This window comes from Coregonus lavaretus, assembly GCF_964263955.1.
Source record: "Coregonus lavaretus genome assembly, chromosome: 6".
Classification (NCBI taxonomy): domain Eukaryota; kingdom Metazoa; phylum Chordata; class Actinopteri; order Salmoniformes; family Salmonidae; genus Coregonus; species Coregonus lavaretus.
The window spans coordinates 3,013,151-3,037,399 of NC_139993.1; the positions used below are offsets into that span (position 1 = coordinate 3,013,151).

At 43.5% G+C, this 24,249-nt stretch overlaps 2 protein-coding genes across 2 annotated transcripts in view; both read right to left on the reverse strand.

Moving 5' to 3' along the window:
• Nucleotides 1–11,658, reverse strand: part of LOC311130335 (rab11 family-interacting protein 4A-like) — a gene marked incomplete at its 5' end in the record, with an annotated part of 21,141 nt that extends 9,483 nt beyond the window's left edge. The window contains 4 exons of the mRNA XM_084163064.1: nt 4,188–4,207; nt 5,673–5,758; nt 7,670–7,757; nt 11,449–11,658. Of these exons, the coding sequence (XP_084019190.1) occupies nt 4,188–4,207; nt 5,673–5,758; nt 7,670–7,757; nt 11,449–11,658 (404 nt within the window). The remainder of the gene's footprint in view (nt 1–4,187; nt 4,208–5,672; nt 5,759–7,669; nt 7,758–11,448) is intronic.
• A 1,731-nt stretch (nt 11,659–13,389) lies between these two features.
• On the reverse strand, nt 13,390–19,124 carry LOC311130288 (CCN family member 1-like). Its single transcript, XM_084163020.1, has 5 exons — nt 18,851–19,124; nt 17,427–17,640; nt 16,092–16,463; nt 15,630–15,808; nt 13,390–14,710 (listed from the first exon to the last, which is right to left on the reverse strand). The coding sequence occupies exons 1-5, from the start codon at nt 18,899–18,901 to the stop codon at nt 14,405–14,407; spliced, it is 1,122 nt and encodes a 373-aa protein (XP_084019146.1). The 5' UTR covers nt 18,902–19,124; the 3' UTR covers nt 13,390–14,404.
• Nucleotides 19,125–24,249: the final 5,125 nt, after the last annotated feature.

Sequence of the window (24,249 nt, forward strand, 5' to 3'; positions counted from 1 at the left end):
AGAGAGCGAGAGAGAGAGGAGAGAGTGCGAGAGAGAGAGAGAGATTAAAAGAAAGAGAGAGGAAAAGGGTGAACGAGAAAGCACGAAGCCGGGAGAGCGGGAGATAGCGAGGGATACAGAGAAAGATGGAGAAAGGGAAGGGGGAGAAAAACAGAGTGAGAAAGGTAGCGAGAGACAGAAAGAGAGAGAGAGACCGACCGACTTAGAGAGTGGAAGCGAAAGCACACAAGAGAGATGGTGCAAGAGAATGAAGGAGCCGAGAGGGGGGAGGAGGGGGGTGAGAATATACAGTGAATTTCAGAGCTGGTTTTGGGAGCTCCCTCACACACCGTTCTGCTCTGATGTTGAATCAAGAAGCTTGCCTGGAGCTCCGGGAACGGAGAGATAAGGCGCAAAGTTATGAAAATATTTAAGCGAAATTAAGAGAATAGAGAGACTAAAGGAGTTCGACAGGGACAGGAGATTAAGATGAGTAAGCCCTGGTGAATTCCCTGGCCTGTCTGCACCAGAACAAGAAAAGTTAACTAACATGTCTTCAAATCAAATCACATTTATTGGTCACATACACATGGTTGGCAGATGTATATATATATATGTATATATACATATATTGCGAGTGTAGCGAAATGCTTGTGCTTCTAGTTCCGACAGTGCAGCAATATCTAGCAAGTAATATCTAACAGTTCCACAACAAAAACCTAATACACACAAATCTAAGTAAAGGAATGGAATAAGAATATATAAATATATGGATGAGCAATGTCATTGTCAGAGTGGCATAGGCTAAGATGCATATAGTATATACATATGAGATGGGTAATGCAAGATATGTAAACATTATTAAAGTGGCATTATTAAAGTGACTAGTGTTCCATTTATTAAAGTGGCCAGTGATTTTCAAGTCTGTATGTAGGCAGCAGCCTCTCTGTGCTAGTAATGGCTGTTTAACAGTCTGATGGCCTTGAGATAGAAGCTGTTTTTCAGTCTCTCGGTCCCAGCTTTGATGCACCTGTACTGACCTCGCCTTCTGGATGATAGCGGGGTGAACAGGCAGTGGCTCGGGTGGTAGTTGTCCTTGATTATCTTTTTGGCCTTCCTGTGACATCGGGTGCTGTAGGTGTCCTGGAGGGCAGGTAGTTTGCCCCCGGTGATGCGCTGTGCAGACCGCACCACCCACTGGAGAGCCCTGTGGATGTGGGCAGTGCAGTTGCCGTACCAGGCGGTGAAACAGCCCGACAGGATGCTCTCAATTGTGCATCTGTAAAAGTTTGTGAGGGTTTTAGGTGACAGGCCAAATTTCTTCAGCCTCCTGAGGTTGAAGAGACGCTGTTGCGCATTCTTCACCACACTGTCTGTTTGGGTGGACCATTTCAGTTTGTCAGTGATATGTACGCCGAGGAACTTAAAACTTTCCACCTTCTCCACTGCTGTCTCGTCGATGTGGATAGGGGGTAACTCCCTCTGCTGTTTCCTGAAGTCCATGATCATCATCTCCTTTGTTTTGTTGACATTGAGTGAGAGGTTGTTTTCCTGACACCACACTCCGTGAGCCCTCACCTCCTCCCTGTAGGCTGTCTCATCATTGTTGGTAATCAAGCCTACTACTGTTGTGTCGTCTGCAAACTTGATGATTGAGTTGGAAGTGTGCATGGCTATACAGTCATGGGTGAACAGGGAGTACAGGAGGGGGCTGAGCACACACGCTTGTGGGGCCCCAGTGTTGAGGATCAGCGAAGTGGAGATGTTATTTCCTACCTTCACCACCTGGGGGAGGCCCGTCAGGAAGTCCAGGACCCAATTGCACAGGGCGGGGTTTAGACCCAGGGCCTCAAGCTTAATGATGAGCTTGGAGTTTACTATGGTGTTGAATGCTGAGCTATAGTCAATGAACAGCATTCTTACAAAGGTATTCCTCTTGTCCAGATGGGATAGGGCTGTGAGCAGTGTGATGGCGATTGCATCTACTGTGGACCTATTGGGGCGGTAAGCAAATTGAAGTGGATCTAGGGTGACAGGTAAGGTGGAGGTGATATGATCCTTGACTAGTCTCTCAAAGCGCTTCATGATGACAGAAGTGAGTGCTACGGGGCGATAGTCATTTAGTTCAGTTACCTTTACATTTTTGGGTACAGGAACAATGGTGGCCATCTTGAAGCATGTGGGGACAGCAGACTGGGATAGGGAGAGATTGAATATGTCCGTAAAAACACCAGCCAGCTGGTCTGCGCATGCTCTGAGGACGCGGCTGGAATGCCGTCTGGGCCGGCAGCCTTGCGAGGGTTAACACATTTAAATGTCTTACTCACGTCGGCCACGGAGAAGGAGAGCCCACAGACCTTGGTAGCTGGCTGCGTCGGTGGCACTGTGTTATCCTCAAAGCGTGCAAAGAACTTGTTTAGCTAGTCTGGCAGCAAGACGTCGGTGTCCGCGACGTGGCTGGTTTTCCTATTGTAGTCCGTGATTGTCTGTAAACCCTGCCACATACGTCTCGTGTCTGAGCCGTTGAATTGCGACTCCACTTTGTCTCGATATTGACGTTCTGCCTGTTTGATTGCCTTGCTGAGGGAAATCTTTTAAACTTCTCTATGAACCTACACACTGAATGTAGCCTACAGCATAAGTATGTGGTAACTCATACTGTATGTGGCAGAGTCTTGCAGGACAGGCTACATTGATGGAGCCTGCTTTCCCCCTGATCTGCTATCTCTCTACGCCTACCTCCCTGGTGCTGCACATCTAGACCAAACTCTCATCACACACACACACACACACACACACACACACAGTCTTTATTGCTCTCTCCTCCCCTGCAATGCTCAGCGCACCAGCTTCATCTGTCTCTGTTACCTGCCAAAACGTATTCCCCCAGCCTGCCCCCTCTGTGTGTGTGTGTGTGTGTGTGTGTGTGTGTGTGTGTGTGTGTGTGTGTGTGTGTGTGTGTTGAGTGTGTGTGTGTGTGCACTCGCTCAGCACAGTATCCATTTCAGTGAACAGGCTAATAAATCCTGTGTACCTCCTCTTACACTAATGAGGCGGATCACACACTTCTCCTTCTCCTCCTCCTCCTCCTCCTCCTATCTCTCTCTCTCTCTCTCTTTGTTTCTCTCTCTCACCTCTAGAGGCTGTACTGGAGCACAGGGATTCTGGGATTCCTCTGTCTCCTCACAATGGCAACCAAGTCTTCCCTCTGCAAACCTCTTTAGTCCAGACAGCTCGGCTGGAACACTGGATAACAACTCCACTGTACCAGATAACTACACTCTCCCACCCAAACTAACCCCAAAAACATCAATACAAAAACAATGTACCATATCTTGATTCTCAAAAGAAAAGCTATTCACAATGTACTTACAAATAGTTTGAAACTTGTCCTGCGAATGTAGATACGTTCAGCTAAAGGTACAGTCCCTGTTCACCACAACTACCTCTGCCTATAACAGGTATGAGACACCCAACATCTCCCAGCATCTATTGCAACAGGTTGAATGGACACTAGAGGAGGGAGGCGTGATCAATTATACATGACCATCTGACGGTTGGCCGCAAGTCAGCCCCTGGAACTGGAAGCATTTTCATCTAGGACCAGGCTGACTCACACACACACACACACACACAAACGCACCCACCCCACACAAACACACACACATTGAGTGTAGGGTAGCAAGGGAACTCTGTGTGTCTCTATAAGTTGGGCTCCACACCATTCCACCCATGGCCATGGTGATAACATTTTCTCTTTGGAACATGGTACATACAAAAACTATTCACATGTAGTAGGTCAGCTGTAAATCAACCTGACACTATGTGGAGCCAACAATAGGCTATAAAATCATGTAACACGGTGGAAATCACACTATAGCCTCTGTGTTTGTGTGTGTGTGTGTGTGTGTGTGTGTGTGTGTGTGTGTGTGTGTGTGTGTGTGTGTGTGTGTGTGTGTGTGTTCAGTCAACTTCAGTATAACTACCACATATACCACCAGGGTCATACAGTTCCATTGCCTTGTGAATAAGACTACATTAGTTCAATGACATTTCCAGTGAAGGAAAAAGAGGCATTTTGTAATGTCAGAGCCGGATAGGTATTAAATTACAGGCTTTGTGAATATTTCAAGAGCACTTCTCCATGTGTATAATGGCATGGCATTTGCAGCAGAAGCCTTGGAAGAGAAATTATCTCAATAACACACCTTGAGAGGCGAGCTGAATACTCACAGAGAGGGCTTACATAAAAGAATACACTGACATAATAAAATACAAAATATGTATGTCTTTATCCTGTTGGTGAAAAGGTGATATTGAAAGTGTGATAAAAAAATATATCTCTCAGAAATGGTATCCAAAAATTTAATTGAAAATACAACTCTGTAACTGTGTAACACTGATGCCATACCAAGATGTGAGAAAACATAAAACAATCAGAAACGCAAAACATTCATTAGTTAATACCCACTGACATTAAACCAATACATCAACATTGTTTACATAAACAGGGAGACCACCTGGCCTGGTGTCGTGGTAGAAAGCGTTACCACACGATATCTTGTTTCTCCAGATATGACCCGACGAGTGGGTATAGCCTCGTTATTGTTATTTTATTGTGTTACTTTTTATTTTATTATTTACTTTAGTTTATTTAGTAAATATTTTCTTAACTCTATTTCTTGAACTGCATTGTTGGTTAAGGGCTTGTAGGTTAGCATTTCACGGTAAGGTCTACACCTGTTGTATTCGGTGCATGTGACAAATAAAAATTGATTTGATTTGTATTTTTATCTGTCCACTGCCTGAAAATTCCAGTTCTTTTGTATTAGCTTTTGCTGTTGAACACTGCCTTCTTGTGGGTGACAAAGAGAAGACACTCAAGCGGACACTCAAGTTGGCTGGATGTCCTTTGTGTGGTGGAACCATTCTTGATACACACGGGAAACTGTTTAGCGTGAAAAACCTAGCAACGTTGCAGTTCATGACACACTTAAACCGGTGTGCCTGGCACCTACTACCATACCCCGTTCAAAGGCACTTACGTTTTTTGTCTTGCCCATTCACCCTCTCAATGGCACACATACACAATCCACGTCTCAATTGTCTCAAGGCTTAAAAATCCTTCTTTAAACTGTCTCCTTCCCTTCATCTACACTGATTGAAGTGGATTTAACAAGTGACATCAATAAGATATCATAGTGTTCACCTGGATTCACCTGGTCAGTCTATGTCATGGAAAGAACAGGTGTTCTTAATGTTTTGTATACTCAGTGTATAAACCTTGCTTGTGTCCCAAATAGTACCCTACTCCCTTTATAGAGCACTACATTTGACCAAGGCCCATAGGGCTCTGGTCAAAAGTAGTGCACTAAGGAATAGGTTGGCGTTTGTGACGTAAGCATCCCCTGTTAACCCACTGTGTGGGAGTCTGCCTTGAGTTTATGTCCAGATTCACGTGCTAACATTAATCTAGGTTTATCCACCGTGCAGAGAGAGAAAAGACAGTGTAAAAGTGTAACCACATTATGGGGTTGATTTGGGATGAAGGGCTTAGAAAGTCAATGCTCCCACGTTACAAGAAAATAACATAGTTTGAGGGTTTCACATGACTTTTGACTTGGTATTGAAAAGAGGGGTGTACAACTATAGAGGCTTTCCTGCAGAAGGGCACACACACAGACACTATGTACCTGGTAGTAGTAACCGTTGTCGGTCTCATATGGACGCCGAGTGATACTGCGAGCTCTCAATGTGGTCTTCAGGATCCCCTCACAGCCTGAAAGAGAGAGGGGGTGAAGGTGTTTAAATCCCCCAGTGCAGTGTCTTTATTGATAACGTTGACATACTGTATAGAATAACATGATATTCTTTAACTTTCACTGTCAACTTGTCTCTCCATCCCTGGGTAGCTTTTCTTTACATCAAATGAAATCCTTGATGTGAGACATTGTTGTAGTTTATATTATCTTAGCATTAGCATTATAAAGTAATGAGACATCAAGAAAGAAAAGAACTGCCACAGTTACATGAGGTAGACTAGTTGAGTTCACAATCCATTTCCTGTAAGTATTTAGGAAACGTGCACTTACTTTTCTCCAATCTATAATTCAACACACACATATTCACACAGACAGTGAGCCAACAGTGACACGGAGGGCTGAAGGAGCGCATTGGCATGAATTAATTATTGGTTGGGAGTAGGTTAGAGTCTTCGGCTTTGTAGAGACATGAGGGCTCAGCTTTAACTTAGAGTGGGAGTAGACTAGTAGCAGTTTAATCTGACTAAGCCAGAGCCTTCAGTCCATCATCTGTGGTTCATCATCCTAAATTCACATTGGCACCTGATATGACACCAATCATATACCGTATTAACAAGGAAAACTCCCTGTGCCCATACCCTGCCTTAGCGTCACTGCACCAACTGTGGGTTGTAGATTTAGCCCCTGGCTGCAGTGGCTGGGCTGGGGCCAGAGTAGAGGCAGGTCACTGCTAAGCATGCACACCTGCTGTCAATCAATTACAATGGAGCTCTATGGGGTTAGCGTTAGATGTTAGCCGTTAGTGTGTCTGGCCCCAGCAATACACAACAACGTCCTGGCAAGGCTGGTTCCCCACTCATGTGTCCTGGTTGGCTGGTTCCCCACTCATGTGTCCTGGTTGGCTGGTTCCCCACTCATGTGTCCTGGTTGGCTGGTTCCCCACTCATGTGTCCTGGTTGGTTGGTGTCCACTCATGTGTCCTGGTTGGCTGGTTCTCCACTCATGTGTCCTGGTTAGCTGGTGTCCACTTATGTGTCCTGGTTGGCTGGTTCCCCACTCACGTGTCCTGGTTGGCTGGTTCCCCGCTCATGTGTCCTGGTTGGCTGGTGTCCACTCATGTGTCCTGGTTGGCTGGTGTCCACTCATGTGTCTTGGTTGGCTGGTGTCCACTGCAGGGATCATAAGCTGACCTGGTTTACAGGGACTCTCTCTCTAGACAGGCCAAAGAGGAGGCCGACTGGTCAGTTAGAGCAGTTATGATGAGTTGGCAGAAACATGCCTTGAGTGTGTAGCAGGGAAAAACAAATTGACCAAAGTGAATATGTTAAGATTCAATCATGGGCAGGATTATCATAATGTCAATGAATGACTCGCATAGCCCAAAGCAGACTTTTTATTCTCTAAATTGTAGGGCTTCCATTTTCGATTGACACTAACTCTCCAGTATCCTTGATGTATCTCCAACTTCACTTTCGTTTGCTAATGCTGATGCAATCTTTCGTTAGCCTGGCTGACGAGACTCACGTGGTCAGTGAGGGAGAGCTGACACACTAGACTGGACAGGAGGCCGTTGTAAATGCAATATTCACGGCAAGTTATTTATTTCTGGTTGAGCTTTGATTGGTTCTCTCACAACAACAAAAAAATCTGGGGGGTTGAGCTAGACTACTTTCTTATGAAAAAGAGTACAATATTGTTTGACCATTTTGACTCGACTCTCCTCCATGGTAACTACATGGTAACTAGGCAGTAGGAGTTACCCAGCCTCTTCAGTCCCAAAATCTATGACCTGAGTGGGAGTGTAATGGTAGAATAGTGCTGTTGAGTGATGCTCTTCTACCTCAGTGGGAAGACACACACACACACCAGTAAAACAGAATTATGCAGTTGCCGATGGTTGGCTCCCTGTGCAGGCCTTTCAGTCCTACCTTTGATAGCCAGCACTCCATGGCAGAAGTCCTTGAAGTTGATCCTGCCCTGGGCATTGGGGTCCAAGAATTTGGCCAACTTCTTCACCTGGAGAACATGGGACAGGCAATTAAAAGGTTGAACAAAAAAATGAGTTATGGGTTCGGCTTCATATAATACAAAGAGAATCTATGCAAACCTACAGTGAAATTGTAAACACCCTTTCAATGTCTGACTCACATCATCCATGTTAAGTTGCTGCCAGCTGTGTGTGTGTGTGTGTGTGTGTGTGTGTGTGTGTGTGTGTGTGTGTGTGTGTGTGTGTGTGTGTGTGTGTGTGTGTGTGTGTGTGTGTGTGTGTGTGTGTGTGTGTGTGTGTGTGTGTGTGTGCGCGTGCGTGCCTTTGTGTGTGTGTGTGTGTGCGTGCGTGCCTTTGTGTGTGTGTGTGTATGTGTGTGTGTGTGCGTGTGTGTGTGTGTGACCTGTAGCTGTGAGCCTCCCACCACCACCTGTTCTAACAGTCCCTCACTGAGTCACTACTGAGTCACTCCAACACCCCTCATGTTGTTATGACCAGGAGCTAAAGTAAGGCTCTTCACACATAGAGGATCTCACTCATATAGAGCACACAATATAGAATGCATAACTCTGTGTGTATATCTATACATCTATATATATATGTGGAGGATTATGCATGTTGTACAACACAGAAAGCACCGCTGCAACCAGCCAATACCAGTGAGAGGTGAACTGGTAGATGTCGGTTGATGATCCTGTGTAATAGCCACTGTAAACAGTATCTTACTGTAAACAGCCCATAGTACCGACCTGCACTCCCTGTGATGGAGGAAATGTATGCAACTCTGTAGCCGCTCCCACCATCAACCCACATCCACATCTTTCATGTGGGCTGGAGCAGAGACACAGAGGTACTCTGCTGTGCTCCTGAATTATGCATTTAATGCACTTTAGATGCTGCCTGCAGCTCTTTCAACTTCAGCACTGCTACTTTTAGAATGGGGCTGGTAAAACGGTGCCATGCAATTGTAAATGCAGGGGATAGAGACCTGCTAGTGACTGAGAATGACCGTGTGAATATCAGAGAGATTGTGAGTGTGTGTGTGTGTGTGTGTGTGTGTGTGTGTGTGTGTGTGTGTGTGTGTGTATGCTCATTCATTTGTGTGTGTGTCTGAGAATGTGGTGGGAGACAGTCCTTCAACAGACCACACACATACGATGGGTCCTCTCTCCCATCTGTCCAACTCTGCTATACAGCTGTGCATCACCTTCCCTCACCGTGTAAGATAGCTGTCAGTCAAAACATACACCGGACTGGTCACGGCTCCAACGCCCTAGTTACTGTCGGCCCGGCAACTGGGTCAACAGGAAAGTACTGCGTGAAATGAAGACCATTGTGTTGGATGATTTGGACCAGTGAGTCAGTTTTTAGGAGATTAAGTTCAGTTTTGCTGGATTAGGAGGAGGAGAAGGTCAGTGTGAGTGGGTGGACAGGATAGGACAGAGAATGGGAGCAGTGAAAGGATGATGTTGAGGTTATGTGTGGCCAGTGGGCCACGGAGAGATCCAGACAGGTTTAATCTGATCTGCATCATGTTCTGTGTGTGTAACTAGAGAGTCAAATCAAATCAAATGTATTTATAAAGCCCTTTTTACATCAGCAGATGTCACAAAGTGCTTATACAGAAACCCAAACTAAAACCCCAAACAGCAAGCAATGCAGATGTAGAAACACGGTGGCTAGGAAAAACTCCCTAGAAAGGCAGGAACCTAGGAAGAAACCTAGAGACGAACCAGGCTCTGAGGAGTGGCCGTCCTCTTCTGGCTGTGCCGGGTGGAGTTTATAAGAGTACATGGCCATTAAGGCCAGATCGTTCTTCAAGATGTTCAAACGTTCATAGATGACCAGCAGGGTCAAATAATAGAGTGGCCCATTATGGTCTAATAACAATATAGAGAGCAGCTTTGGGGAAATTATTTAGCTGAAAAGATTTAGCTTCATCGAGCTGCCTCTTTCTCAAATGTTCATTTAATTTTGAACTAAGGTAGTTCCAACATGTGAATTCAGGGTCCATATATACCTATTCACCACATCTGCTGAGGAGAGTGTTGATGCTACATGCATAGTTGAACACCCACACTACCTACTATTAATAGCACCCCTTTTTAACCCCTATCCACATCATCCATGTGCCCACAGTCCATGCAAAGCATCCCAAAGGAACCAATCAGAGCTAATGTTCCAGAGAAGTGATAAGCAACAGAACACGGGGGAGCCAATCAACACTAATGTTCCAGCCCTGTGACATACAGTGGAACACAAGGGACTTGTTTCTACTGCATGCACAGATTAACAACAACCTATTTATGGACGGGCCTTACTTTAGTATCATTGTTGATTATTCGACAACAGTTAAAACATCAAGACCAAACTGGTATCATTTAGCCAATGACAAAGTCGGGAGTGTATGGGTTGTCCAGTTAAAACTGGTCTGAGATCAGTTCATGCTTTATCAACCTGTGGGAAGTAGAATGCATACATCCCCAATTCACACTGAGAACAGTAGGACACACTGCAGGACAGTGGACTCCAGTAGAGCTGCGCAGACCTGCCTGTGTATGCATACTATGGCACCCTATTTTGACCAGGGGGACCAGGACCCATAGGGCTCTGGTCAAAAGTAGTGCACTATATAGGGAATAGGGTGCCATTTCAGACACAACCTACGACTCATTCTTACTGGAAAAAGCCTATGTGGAGACAGGCAAAGTGGTCTTTTACCAACCTAATTACATTTACAAAGATACAGAGCGGCAAATAAAATGGTTAATTGTTCACATAAAGAGAGTGCCAATACATTGCACACAATTATTATTCAGACAGAGCAGGTCAGAGAGGGGTTAGGATGAGATAAAGTCTCTTATGTACTTTGCGCTGTTTCTAGTCTAGGCTATATATCAGTTTCTGAATCTACACAGGCAGATCTATGCTTGCTCGCTCCCTGCTCACACAATCACTCAGCCCAGTTCAAATGGCAGAAGGCTTGTGTAAGGCCTAATTTATAATAGAGAAAACTCCTTTACTAAAACAAACCTGTCTGTCTATATTATTATGTTGAGACTGACACATTATACAAAATATCAAAAGGCTGATGAGAGATATTGGCTATTGTCCATTAATACTGTCAGAAAAACACAATTAGCCTATTTCTCAGTCTCTCTCTCTCAGTAGTTGACCTAATTTTTCTACCACAAAATAACAAATTTGGACGAAAATTAGTCACTTTTTGGGACAAAATTAGAGCCTGGATCCAGGGAGTGAGAGTGAAAGGCTGAATCTGATTATCTCACTGGAAAGTGTTACTCTCCTCCACAGCCACACTGAAAACTAGCTAATCCCACGTCTATTTTCTTTTTTAGCATCCATGAAAATATACTTTTACAGGTGTAAGACACTTTGTTCAGCTTTTGGTACACTTTGAACTGTGTTTATTTGCAGTCAACGCTGTAAGAACTATAAAATAATGCACATATTTACCTAAATGATTTAGCAAGAGTCTGTTCCAGTTTATGGTGTAGGCTATATGGTTTGAATAGACAAACATAAATCAATGAGTCTGTTGTAAGTAAATATCTATGAATGTGTAATAACATAGTCTACACGACATAAAACACAACAATAAACGTATAAACAAAGCCTTTAAACTTATAAACAAACGATACTGTGGCGTAACGTTACTCCATAAAACACCAGGTGATGCTTGATTGGAATTTCTATTACCTCGTCTCCTTGGCCGAACTGTGAACCGAGGTCTACGAAATGCCCCACGCGAATGTAACCATCTGAATCCTCGTCGCACACGTCGAACACCTCTTTGAGTTTTCTCAAGAACAGCAGAAGCTGCTCCGGGTCGGGAAGGACACTTTCCATCGGAAGTTTGTTGTCGTGAGGTTGAAAACCCGACTTGAACACCGAAGCGGACGGCGCCATCACCCAGGCGAGAACCTCCACTGCGCTGAGAGCTCTCGCAAGCAGTGCGTGCGTGACATCACAAAATCAGTAGAGCGCGAGGACAACTGGATGCTGCGACTTGGAGGAGGTTGATATAGATACACTGGCGCGGGCGGGAAAACCTATAAACAGCAGACAGGATTAAATGCATACAAATATATTGAATAGAAAGGACGAATCATTGACTTGAATGGAGACACCCGTTCTATTCATTATACTTCTATGCATTTAATCCTATCCGATAGGCGAAATCCAGACAGATAATTTTAGGTAATCTGTGACCCGATGACAGACAGGTAGGATCCTGTTAAATAATCACCACCAGAGGGCGGAGTTGGTCAACAAAAATATTCTGTCCTGAATGACGATTCAGTTTATGAGATTTTGATGTCCACTCCACATAACATGCTTTTTATTGTAAATGTCTGCATATAATTCTGTGAGAATGTCAGTGTTGACTTGTGATATATCTGTGTACAGTACACTATCAAGCAGATGCTATTCAATACATTTTATCATAGGTCTAAACCTCCTAAACTTCAATGTCCCCAATGTCCCCAATGGGTCTCCCCATACATTCTGCCCCATACTGACTGGTCTAGTCTGTGCCTTATCCTGTTAGCAGTCTATGGACAAGGCATGACAGCAATCCATGCTTGGGTTTTGTTTACCTGGTCACTGTCTCCAAATCCTAACTTTTTAGCATGTGTAACACAAATCCAAATGTAAGTCAAAGGTACTGATATTAGCAATTTTTCGCTTAGTAACCAAATCATCCTAAAGTATCTCAAATTGATTGTGTAGCTCAGGGAAGTTACTTATAGATGATTTGGACATGAAGCGTGAAAAATGCTTATATCGGTACCATTGACTTGCTTTGAATTTGTGCCAACAGTGGAAACAGTGACCATGTAAACAAAACCAAAGCAGTGATTACTGTCATACCTTGTCCATAGACTGCTAACAGGGTAAGGAAACCAATATGTTGTATTGTAATTTGGGTGAACTATCCCTTTAACACATTCCCAAAAAAGTGAGCATGTCAGCAGCCAAGTTGGTGTGTTTTAGGAACTATCCCTTTAAGTTGACCAACCTCTTACTAACAGCTAATCAAATGACTGCCAAATGAGAGAATTTGAAACGGTACAAGTCAAGTTAAAATAAAACCACATGTACCGTAACTGAAATGCTGAAGCACACAGGTCAGCTTTGTATCACGTAAACACCAACATACACTGGTGACATTTAATAGCTTGACTACACATTCTCAGTTATGACAAACATACATTTGAAGTTGACGTTGTACAATTGTATTTTACAGTTTTATAGTAAAATATTTCATATTACACTTTTGGAGTAACAAAAAATAATTAAAGCTGTATAAGCAATCGTTTTTTGGATTTCAGGAACAGCATACAATACATGAATGAATCCCAAACATGTACATAATATTGAAGATTATTCTCCAATGTTATTAATTATTAATTATTCTCTATTATTATTATCATTATTATTATTATTACTGTTATTGTTGATTACATTATCTCACTTCGCTTTTGCAACAGTGGCTTTGTCATTCATGCTAATAAAACGTATCTGAATCTGAATCTGAAGATGGTAAGAGATTAGAGGTCATTTGAAGTAAATTGGTATTGGTCCAGTCATTTCTGAACACGTCTCATTTACAGACAGAGCTCCTTTTAGTATTGCAGTCAGTGGAGACAGGCTATCTATCATTACCATTCCATGCATAGAGAACTACTTTGTGCACTATATAGGGAATAGTGTGCCATTTGAGACACACATTTCTTTCATTACCACCTCTCACATAAATCTCTGATTTTAGACAGCTCATCATCCCAACAACACTGAACGTCACTTTGTATTGCAGAGAGTTAGTGTCAAGTTCTTTGGATAAGAATACGAATAAATAACGTTAATATCACGAGTACCCTGCGTTGAGCTAAATGCTCCAACTTGTCAGTCTCTTTGTCAAGACGTTTCAGCCCATCCAGTCTTGATGTCACTTATCTTCTATAGTCACTGTTCTTAGTGCATTGTGGGATGCCCCGGTATCACTCCAGCCCTCATAGAGCTGGGTTGTAGTCATTAGTGCACATCCTAGCAAAATGTTTTGCAACGGATACCCAAAACAAGCCTTTCTTATTGAACAACTTCACCTTGTCCGTCCCTGTGTCAGACTCTTTTCTTCCATTTGGTGCCTAGTGAATACGGCCCTGGTTAGTGGCAAAGCATCATATCACTTTATACAGCAAATAACCCTGTACAGTTCCTTCAAGTTCATGTGTTTCTATTCTACAACACAGTGCTGTTTTGTTGTCTGTTTCTCTCTGTCGTTGCTGTGGAGGCCTTAGCAACTCGCGGCTGGGTCCTGTTCATTATGTCAAACCGTAACTAAACAAAAACACCAGGTGGGACTGTAGGCCTCAGTTCAGACCCATGTCTGAGGAACATTCAGGAGTGGATCGATCACCTGTCAATCAAAACCACTCCAGTCAAACATACAGTAAGTACTTTACTATTTGGGAGTTAGTTATTATAGTGCCAGGCTTTTACTGAGAGCCCATTGTGAAGCTCAGTTCTGTTATTTGTAGCCTGCAGAGAAAAACACCCTCAAGGCCCATGGTATTTATTTTAATTATGTCACCCTTCCCTTGTCAATGTTCTCAGTCAACTTTGAGGATTCTTTTCAAACACGATCAAGCTAGTCGATGAACTTATGTGTGTCTCCATACATCCAGTGCTGTGGTGGCAAGGCCACTTCGTTGAGATGGCCGCATTCCTTGCTACACTTGCACGACTGGATGAACATGGCGGCTCTCTGGAAACGCTCACCATCCGGGCACACAAAGGTCACAGGGACGGTGCGCGTGCGATGCGGCGAACAGCAACGACCATCCGTACACGCGCCGCAGTAGTTGGGCCGGTAGAGGCGGACACTCTGACACTCGCCATACGACAGACGCATGGGTTCTGGGGCTTTTGGGGTCGGGGAGCATTTCTTGCCCTTCTGTAAAGGGAAGAGGAGGAGGGGGAGGGGGATGAGAGGGTGAGAGAGAAAGAGGGAGATAATCAGAGAGGGGCAGAGGAAAGTAAACGTTTCATGCTGTACTGTTGGGGCGCCTGTATTGTTTCAATAACAAACTTTTGCAGACATCTTTAAAACATCTTTGAATAAATGTCCGGTAGGCCTATGCAACCAAATCATCATGAACTTATCACTAACAAATTGTCAGTCCTGAAAACAAAACTGAAGTTGATTCAATTACAGTAAAGTTATTAACTGAACACGAACAGTGACAAAAACAAAGTTTTGAATCAAACTCACTGAAACTCGCACAGACAGAGGCCTTATTAGTCTCAGTGGTAAATCAGCTATAATCTCCCAGCTCAGAGTGGCTGCGTCCCAAATGCCACCCTATTCCCTACATAGTACACTACTTTTGACCAGAGCCTTATGGGTGCAAAAATAGCTACCACTGAGCCAGAGAAACAGAGGAGGATTAATATAGACACACCATCTCCCTGGCTGAGTGCACAGGGCCCAGGCGTCTAGCGATGAACAGTTGCTTGGCAGGAATGCCATGGGTGGGGTGGAGGGGACTATATTTAAAAGGGCGCCACCGCCAGTGTGAGTAAATCAACGCTAGTCTGTTCCCATCGGGACGTGCTCCACAGAGCACGGTTGGGGTTTGTTATCAAAGTGATACCAGATCAGAAGATGATAAGGGAGATATTGTTATTGCCTGGGATGATAATGATGATGATGATGATGATGAAGATGAAGATCTGTGCAGTCACACTCTCTTCTCTTGTACTGCATGCTTGTGCTCATACTGATGGGCACACACACACACACACATACACACACACACACACACACAAACACTACACAGTTCCCTATTGCGTTGTCTAAATATGGAATTTACCTTGGGCGGGACGGCTACGCCACCGCAGGGCCGGATGGTGCAGAGGCGCGTCTCTCTATCCAGCTTACACTGGGCGTTGTCGTTGGTGATGCGTGAGGACACTCCCATCCCACAGCTTCGTGAGCACTGGGACCAGTCCGTTGTCTGGACAACACACTTCTCTAACGAATGCTTCCATACTGGGAAGGGTGGGAGGAAGAGGAGTGTGAGAGACAAAGGGAAGGAAGGAAGGAAGGAAATTATAGGGAGACTATACCACAGAGGGAAGAAACCAGGATATATGACTGACTGATGTACAGACAAACATGAGTAACTATCAACCAATATTCATCAACTATTATACCACTAATGGTGATAGTGCTAGCGATGATCACTCAGTGTACATGATAAGCTACAGCCAGGTATCTATCATGATCAATAATAATGCATTTGGTGAATGTCAACAGTGCAACAGCTCCTCACCAGGCAGGTGCTTGTAGCCTTGTTCATTCTCCCAGACCTTGCCTCTCTCCACCAGCTCATTGGCCAGTGTGTTATCTGGCTGGTACTGGTCTGGCTGAGGTTTGGGTTGTGTTGGTTGGTGATGTTGCTTGGTGGGGGGAAGGCGCCCGGTACCCTTGTGGCAGTCCACAGTGAAGCAGCACTGCCCTGGCACCCTGACCAGCTGGGGATAGGGGCAGGAGGAGGTGGCGGGGGACAGACGGTTGGCACAGAGCAGAGAACAGCCCACGACGCCGTCGATGCAGGTACACTGGTGTTTACAGCCGGCGCGGAAATTCTCGCCGTTCTGGTAGATCCTCCCGTTGTACTCACACGTACGACCGTCCATTCTTGCTGTTAAGAGAGGGAAATCAGGAGAATGCATTGAATTCCATTCAGTTCAGCACAGTACAGTACAGTTAGGTACAGTTCAGTACAATTCAATTCAACTTTAATTCCTTTAGGGGCAATTTAGATGGACACTAAGACCACTTCGAGGTAGTAACATATTTAGGCTTCATATACACATAAAACCATCAGAAGGACCAATGAACTGTTTACTATCTACAGTATGTAATGTGCTATCATGTAACGAGGGGGTATTTTGGGAACCATCCATCCATGTCTCTGGAGAAATCTAAATATGAGGATGTGTTTTAAGTACAAGAACCCCCACTGACAATCCCAGGTATGACCGGGAGGAATCTGCCATATACTCCGGTTACACCAGCTGAAACCCCCTTTACGCAATCCTCCCCTTAACAACCAGCAAACACACAATAACCAACACTGACATGGCGCACAGACTGTAACCCAGAGAGAACACTTAGATCCAGAGGGAGGTCAGAGGTCAGAGAAAGGGCAGAGTAAGGAAGTCTTGTGAGTAAGAATACATAAGATTCTCTCTGTCTCCATATCACGGACATGGTAGAGCTCCATTCTTAGTCTATGAAGGATTGGAATCTTGGTTTGATGTAGATAGAACTAGTTCCATTTTGGTCTGTGAGATTGAGCTCCAAATATCCTCCCCCACTGGGATACAACGTGCTAAGTCCTGGGGTTATGGTGACTTTCAACACGTGGTTTAGTCCTACGGTAATATTTCTAATACATGCACCCTAAGATGCTATCACATAGAAATTCAGCATCAACTAACTACTACACATCACACTTGAAAATATATACACTTACACTTTTTACACCTCATCATAGTTCTAACACTGAACACCTACAACCTACACTACACACTTCGAATCCTAACACTTCTACAGTACACACTTCCAAACAACCCACTTCCTCCCCCTAACACAACCTTACCCCTGCATATGCCCTGGGCCAGGGTCACGTCATTGCCGTAGTTACACTCCAGTCCCTTGTGGTGGTCGCAGGGCATCGTGGGGCTGCAGTCCTGGTTCAGCTGGGAGGCACACACCTTGCAGCACCTGCAGCCGTCGCCCACCGCACTCACCCCGGGGGGGCACGAGAGGGGCATGGCTGGGCACTCACACACCGCCGGGCAGCTGGCACCCACCTGGAGGAGGGGGGAGGAGAGAGGAAGAGGGGGGAGGAGGGGGATAGAGGTTTAGGTTCCTAGGCATAAACAGAGAGAAGCATAGGAATGTAAAGAGCTAATTTTTTTAATGTAATTTCTTGCTCTGGTCTGCCTTCATGGTTAAAACACTGCTAGTGATAAATATGTTCTAGGAGTCTAGGACTTGCCATTTTGTTCATTTGATATTAATTGTGAGATGTCAACTGATTATTTATTTAACATGATTATTGTGTCCCCTTTGGAGTGGTTTTGAACACAGTTTACAATTAATTTATATACTTTAACTTCAATGTGAAGTAGTCAATTTAATTTGGTCATATCATTTCTACCCCTTTCTCCCTGTGGATGTCTTATCTGTCTAGACAGCTGTTTAAGTTTTGTACCCAATCCCCTGCCAACTCGTGATTCGAGTCACAGTACATCACTCTTCCATGCAAACTTCTTCCAGTAACAGAATCAACAGTATGTAAAAGTCCCACCCTCAGACAGTGAGTCAAAGTTATTTGACAAGAACAAACATGCCTATCAAAAAAATACACAATCTGGCTGGTAGGGCTGGTAGGCTACAAAAAGAGTCTGGTACATTTTACATTACAGTTACCGTATAACTGTAATTATTCCTGTAATTACAGTGTAACAAGTATTGTAGGCCTCCTGTAGCTCAGTTGGTTGAGCATGGCGCTTGCAACGCCAGGGTTGTGGGTTCGATTCCCACGGGGGGACAGTATGAAAAATGTATGCACTCACTAACTGTAAGTCGCTCTGGATAAGAGCGTCTGCTAAATGATTAAAATGTAAAATGTAAAATCTAATTACTCATTAGTACACTAGGTTAGGGTTAAGGGTTACTATTGTAACTAATTGTAACAATTAGTAATTACAAAAATGTTACACTGTAATTACACGAGCAGATACACAGTAGCACGGTATTGTAAAAGTGTTACCAAATAGTCTGTAGGCTACAGCCGTTTGAAATATATATCTTCAGGCAACAGAAAAAAATACGTTAGAGAAGGGTTTCACTTGTGTCTCTCTAAAATACAATTACTTCTGTATGACAGTCAAAGCACCTCCAACTGATCATTGCAAACAGTGTAAGCACTCCACTCATCCATTTCTATTTTGTAGCATGATTTGCATATGATCAAAATCATACCAAATTGACAGCTGCCAAGGTGATACGACTTACCTGACTGGTGACTGCCATTGTCAAGAAAATAAAGATGATACGTTTTGCCATAACTATTGATAAATTCCAATAAAACAGTAGACAGTTGTCAAGAAAACAAGCTCTGATCTTGTTATTAGTCCGCTTGAATGCAGTTCTGAACTTTTAAAACCTCTTTCAAAAATATACTACAGTCGCACAGTTGCGTTAGATTAATAGAATTCGTTGAAGTGTAGAAAATTGTTGTTTTTCTCCCTTCCTCGAGATCGTCAGTGTTACTGTATTCTAAATCATTAAACAGAGAGAGTATCCCACTCTACTTTATACCAACTCGTGAGCTCCGCAGCAACTCCGCCCATGTATTGCCATATGTCCAGCCAATTATCATTTGGGCAGCGGGCCAGACATTCCAAATGGGTGGAGTTAAGGAGAGGCCTACAAACTGATTGGAGGGCGTGCTTGAGGATGAATACGGTCATTCATAAAATTCGCTAGAAGTAGTCCGTGTTTATTTTATTGGCTGGACTTAAATGTAACCGGTGCTTTTAAGTCACATTTAGACCTACTGACATTCCACCTTTGTGGCCATCGCTCTGTTAACGCCAAGATAAATATACCCAGCTTGCTGGTGTGTGCTGCAGACACTTCCAGTCCAGTCCAGTACAGTAATACTTATAGCAACAGAACCTCAGGAAAGGTGAAGCATTCCGGTGGTTTTGATACCAGTGTAACAGTACAGAAAATGAAAGTAGTCAAGGTGTAATGCAAAACATTAAAGTTAGATTAATAGTATAGGTATTACATGATTTCAGGAAAGTGAGAACTTTTTGTGGACTGCACAGATGTGTTTCATTACTTCCTATGCGCTGTCTATGTCCACTAAAGAATGGCTACTGTCTGGGTCTTGATTGTTTAAAACGACCCTCATGTCTGCCTAGCTTTCCGTCTTGAATTGAGGTGGTCTGTGCTGACACAGCCATGAGGATAGACCTTGGTGTGTACTGTAAAGTTAATGGTTAACCCTGTTTATTACTAAAAGCCCATGTCAGTCCATTGTGCGTCTTCTCCCAGACTCCCACTCAATACTACATTCCCTTTTTTCCCATCCGACCATCAAGTTCTGTTTCTTTGTGGTTAGCTACTCCCTTGTGCTCTTTCCATTCCTGACACACCTCAAACACACAACCTTTATCTGATGAAAGAATGCATGAAAATGATAGGGAGAATGTACAGGTGAGAACAATATGAACTGTTAACGGTCATATTGGTCTCCTATAGACTGCCTATAGCCGTATTGCTATTGATAGCAAAGCTGTTTTGCAACAGTTATTACTCAATAGATTGTTGTAGTCCTTAGAGCTCACAGGTAAATAGAGTTGCCTCTGAACTGGCAAGTGTTTAATTTTTTCTCTTTGAGGGGCAGTGGTTTCTTATTTTAGTTGTGATCCACCGAAAGCCTTTTGAATTAACCTGGTTCCTCTCTAGGTTTCTTCCTGGGTTACTTCCTTCTAGGGAGTTTTTCCTAGCCACTCTGCTTCTGCTCCTGCATTGCTTGCTCTTTGGGGTTTTAGGCTGGGTATCTGTAAAGCACTTTGTGACAACTGCATTTGTTTTAATTTGATTGATTGCTTTAGCAGCGATCCGGAAGGAACTAGCCACAATTTACCAGCGAGTCCTGACCCACCATTCAGGAAACACTGCTGTAGGGCTTAGAAGCTGTCTACTTCCCAAATGGCACGATATTCCCTATATAGTGCACCTGTAGGCCCTGGTCAAAAGTAGTGCACTGTAAAGAGAATAGGGTACCATTTGGGATGCATACGGTATGTCTGTCACCAGTGGTAATGATGTGACCAACGGAGACGGAAGTCATGGCCCATCTATATTAATCCAGGGTTACAGGGTTGTGAGAGACCTATTTAACCGACTACCACTGGTTTTTTGCCACATCACTGAGCTGGACGAGACAGACTGGGACATATATATTTTTTTAAACATGCTTTTTCAGACACTTAAGGCACCAGCGCATTTGAGAATAAGTCAAGTTGGAGGTTATTCCTGGTCTGACAATTGTTGTGGTGACTGTCAGAAGCCACATGATAAATAGGCCACAGGAGCACAACACTATGGCTGTCCCAAATGGCACCCTATTCCCTGTGTATCCCCATTTGGGATGCATCTTATGACACAATGGAAGAGAGAAATTGCTGATATTTTGTTTCTAAGGCCAGTCACACAGGGTGAACACAATACAGATAGACAGTACATGAGAGATTGAGGAGCACAATACTATGGTTGTATCCAAAATGGCTCCCTATTCCCTATGTAGTGCACTACTGTTGACTAGAGCTCTATGGGCTTTGGTCAAAAGTAGTGCACTACGTAGGGAATAGAGTGTGCTTATGACACAACGGAAGAGAGAAATAGCTGATATTGTGTTTCTAAGGCCAGTCACACAGGGTGAACACAAAGCATGGAACTTGATACAGATAAGACAGTATAGGAGAGAATGAGTGAGAGTGGCTGAGTGCAGAATGGGGAGAACAAGGAGAGACAAATGGAAGCGATGGACAAAGAACTGGGCTGAGAAGAAGAGTGTGGGAGAGGGCTTGCCTGAGAGGGGGAGAAGTGGAGAGAGGGAGGACAGGTGTTCTGTGGTAACAGAGTTTGTTTTTTCAAGGGGAGGAGGTAGCATACTCCACATCTCCTACTCCGCCCCTATATGTGGTGCTACTGACAGCCTGGAGTAAGTTTCCCCTAGGTACAGACCTAGAATCAGCTTCAACTCCCCAAATCCTAACCTTAACCATTATGGGGAAAGTGCTAAACTGACCCAAGATCAGCATTGAGGCAACTTCACCCTACACGCAAAAACACAGCACTATTGCCTGGTCTTACCCAGCAGCATTTAACATTTACATTTAAGATAACTTTACATTTAAGATATCTTAAAATACACATTGACCTACACATTAAGATTTAAATGTAGAGGGCTAAATACTATATATTACATAATTTAATTCAAGTAATTATCTAAATGCCAGTCTGAAATAGGTAGACTGAGGAGAGGAAATGAAGTAGTCGTATTCTGAAATAGAACAGGAATATGAGTTTGTGTGTGAATGAGAAAAGAAGGGATGGGGGACGGAAGGTAGAAAGGGGGGAGGAGAAAGAGGGGGAAAAGAGAGAAAGAGGAATTTGGAGTCCCACCTAGTTATTATACACTGAACAAAAATATAAACGCAACGTGCAACAATTTAAAAGATTTTACTGAGTTACAGTTCATATAAGGAAATCAGTCAATTTAAATTACTTAATTAGGCACTAATCTATGGATTTCACATGACTGGGAATACAGATATGCATCTGTTGGTCACAGATACCTTAAAAAAAGAAGGTAGGTGCGTGGATCAGAAAACCAGTAAGTGGGCTCCCGAGTGGCGCAGCGGTCTAAGGCACTGCATCTCAATGCTTGAGGCATCACTACAGACCCCCTGGTTCGATTCCAGGCTGTATCACAACCGGCCGTGATTGGGAGTCTCATAGGGCGGCACACAATTGGCCCAGCGTCGTCCGGGTTTGGCTGGTGTAGGCTGTCATTGTAAATAAGAATTTGTTCTTAACTGACTTTTATGTTGCTGTATATTGGCGGGAACTGGAACCCGCTGTCATAAATGTCGATCCAGAGCATCCCAAACATGCTTAATGGGTGACATGTCTGGTGAGTGTGCAGGCCATGGAAGAACTGGGACACTTTCAGCTTCCAGGAATTATGTACATATCCTTGCGACATGAGGCCATGCATTATCATGCTGAAACATGAGGTGATGGTGGCAGATTAAATGCAATTGTGTTTGTTGTCAGTAGTTTATGCCTGCTGATACCATAACCCCACTGCCACCATTAATCATCATCTGTAAATTGTTTACACTAGCTACCACAGCCACAAGGTTGGTAAAAATTCATGAAAACAAAAATTATATTTTTTGTCCTAATTTAAGGTAGGGTTAGGCATAAGGTTAGCAGTGTAGTTAAGGTTAGGGTTGAGGTTAGGGTAAGGTTTAAAATCAGATTTTAATAAGATAAATTGTAGAAATAGGCGGGGTTTATCACTTTGTGGCTATGGTAACTGGTGACGACCGTTAGAAAGCACTATTTGGCGTTTAAAATGAAAAGGCACCTGGAAAATATTTTTTTACATCTATTTTGTTGTGCTGTTACATTTGTATTGTTATTTCATGTCCAATGTGTTGTTACATATCATTTGAGCTGCGTGCACCACGAGCAAAATATGTAATTTCACTTTGCCTGTCAGATCCATGATGAGCACAGGCATGTGACAGTAGGTCTAATATTAGGCTACATGTTTAAATCTGTAAAAACATTTTCTCCCCAAGCTTTTTACAGGCATTTAACACCATTCTGCATTTTGGCCATCTATTTTCCCAACATCAATCTGTTAAATCACTGTTAAAATGTTTTCATTCTGTTACATTTATAACAGTCGTGGCTGAGCCACATACGCTTTGCGGTTACAATGTAGCCTAGCTGAGTCTGTATGCGCCTAAACGCAAAATGAAAAAGCACAGGATATTTGTACCTCAATAAAACAGCTCTGCTTTGCTTGGTAAGTAATATCGACCAAATAAACAAATTCTACCCTCGTTGCATCAATTATGTATGCTGCTGAGACAAGTTTGAAACATTTTCATGGTGGCACTGTGACAGTGCTTCAAACAAATAAAAGTCCATGTCGGACGTCAAAACTCGATCTATCACCAAAGATCACATTTTTTTTCAAATACTGTAAAACTATTTGTTGGAATGTGCTTAGAAAAAAAAAGAAATGTCTTGAAGACAACGTTAATTTGCTTTGGCTCTAGTGTTCCATAGGCCTACATATGCATTTGTGGGGCACAAAAAAAAAAAAAACAAGCCAAGCATCAATCAGATCTTCTACCTAAATTCCTTTTCCCATCCATGTCTCACTCACTCAATTGCGTTCTATCACTCCCTCTACACATGCGTCCCAAGTACGCACACAAGCAAGCTCCCACTATGCCTCCAGAAATACATGCCTAAACGTATCTACAGTGAGGGAAACAAGTATTTGATCCCCTGCTGATTTTGTACGTTTGCCCACTGACAAAGAAATGATCAGTCTATAATTTTAATGGTAGGTTTATTTGAACAGTGAGAGACAGAATAACAACAACAAAATCCAGAAAAACGCATGTCAAAAATGTTATAAATTGATTTGCATTTTAATGAGGTAAATAAGTATTTGACCCCTCTGCAAAACATGACTTAGTACTTGGTGGCAAAACCCTTGTTGGCAATCACAGAGGTCAGACGTTTCTTGTAGTTGGCCACCAGGTTTGCACACATCTCAGGAGGGATTTTGTCCCACTCCTCTTTGC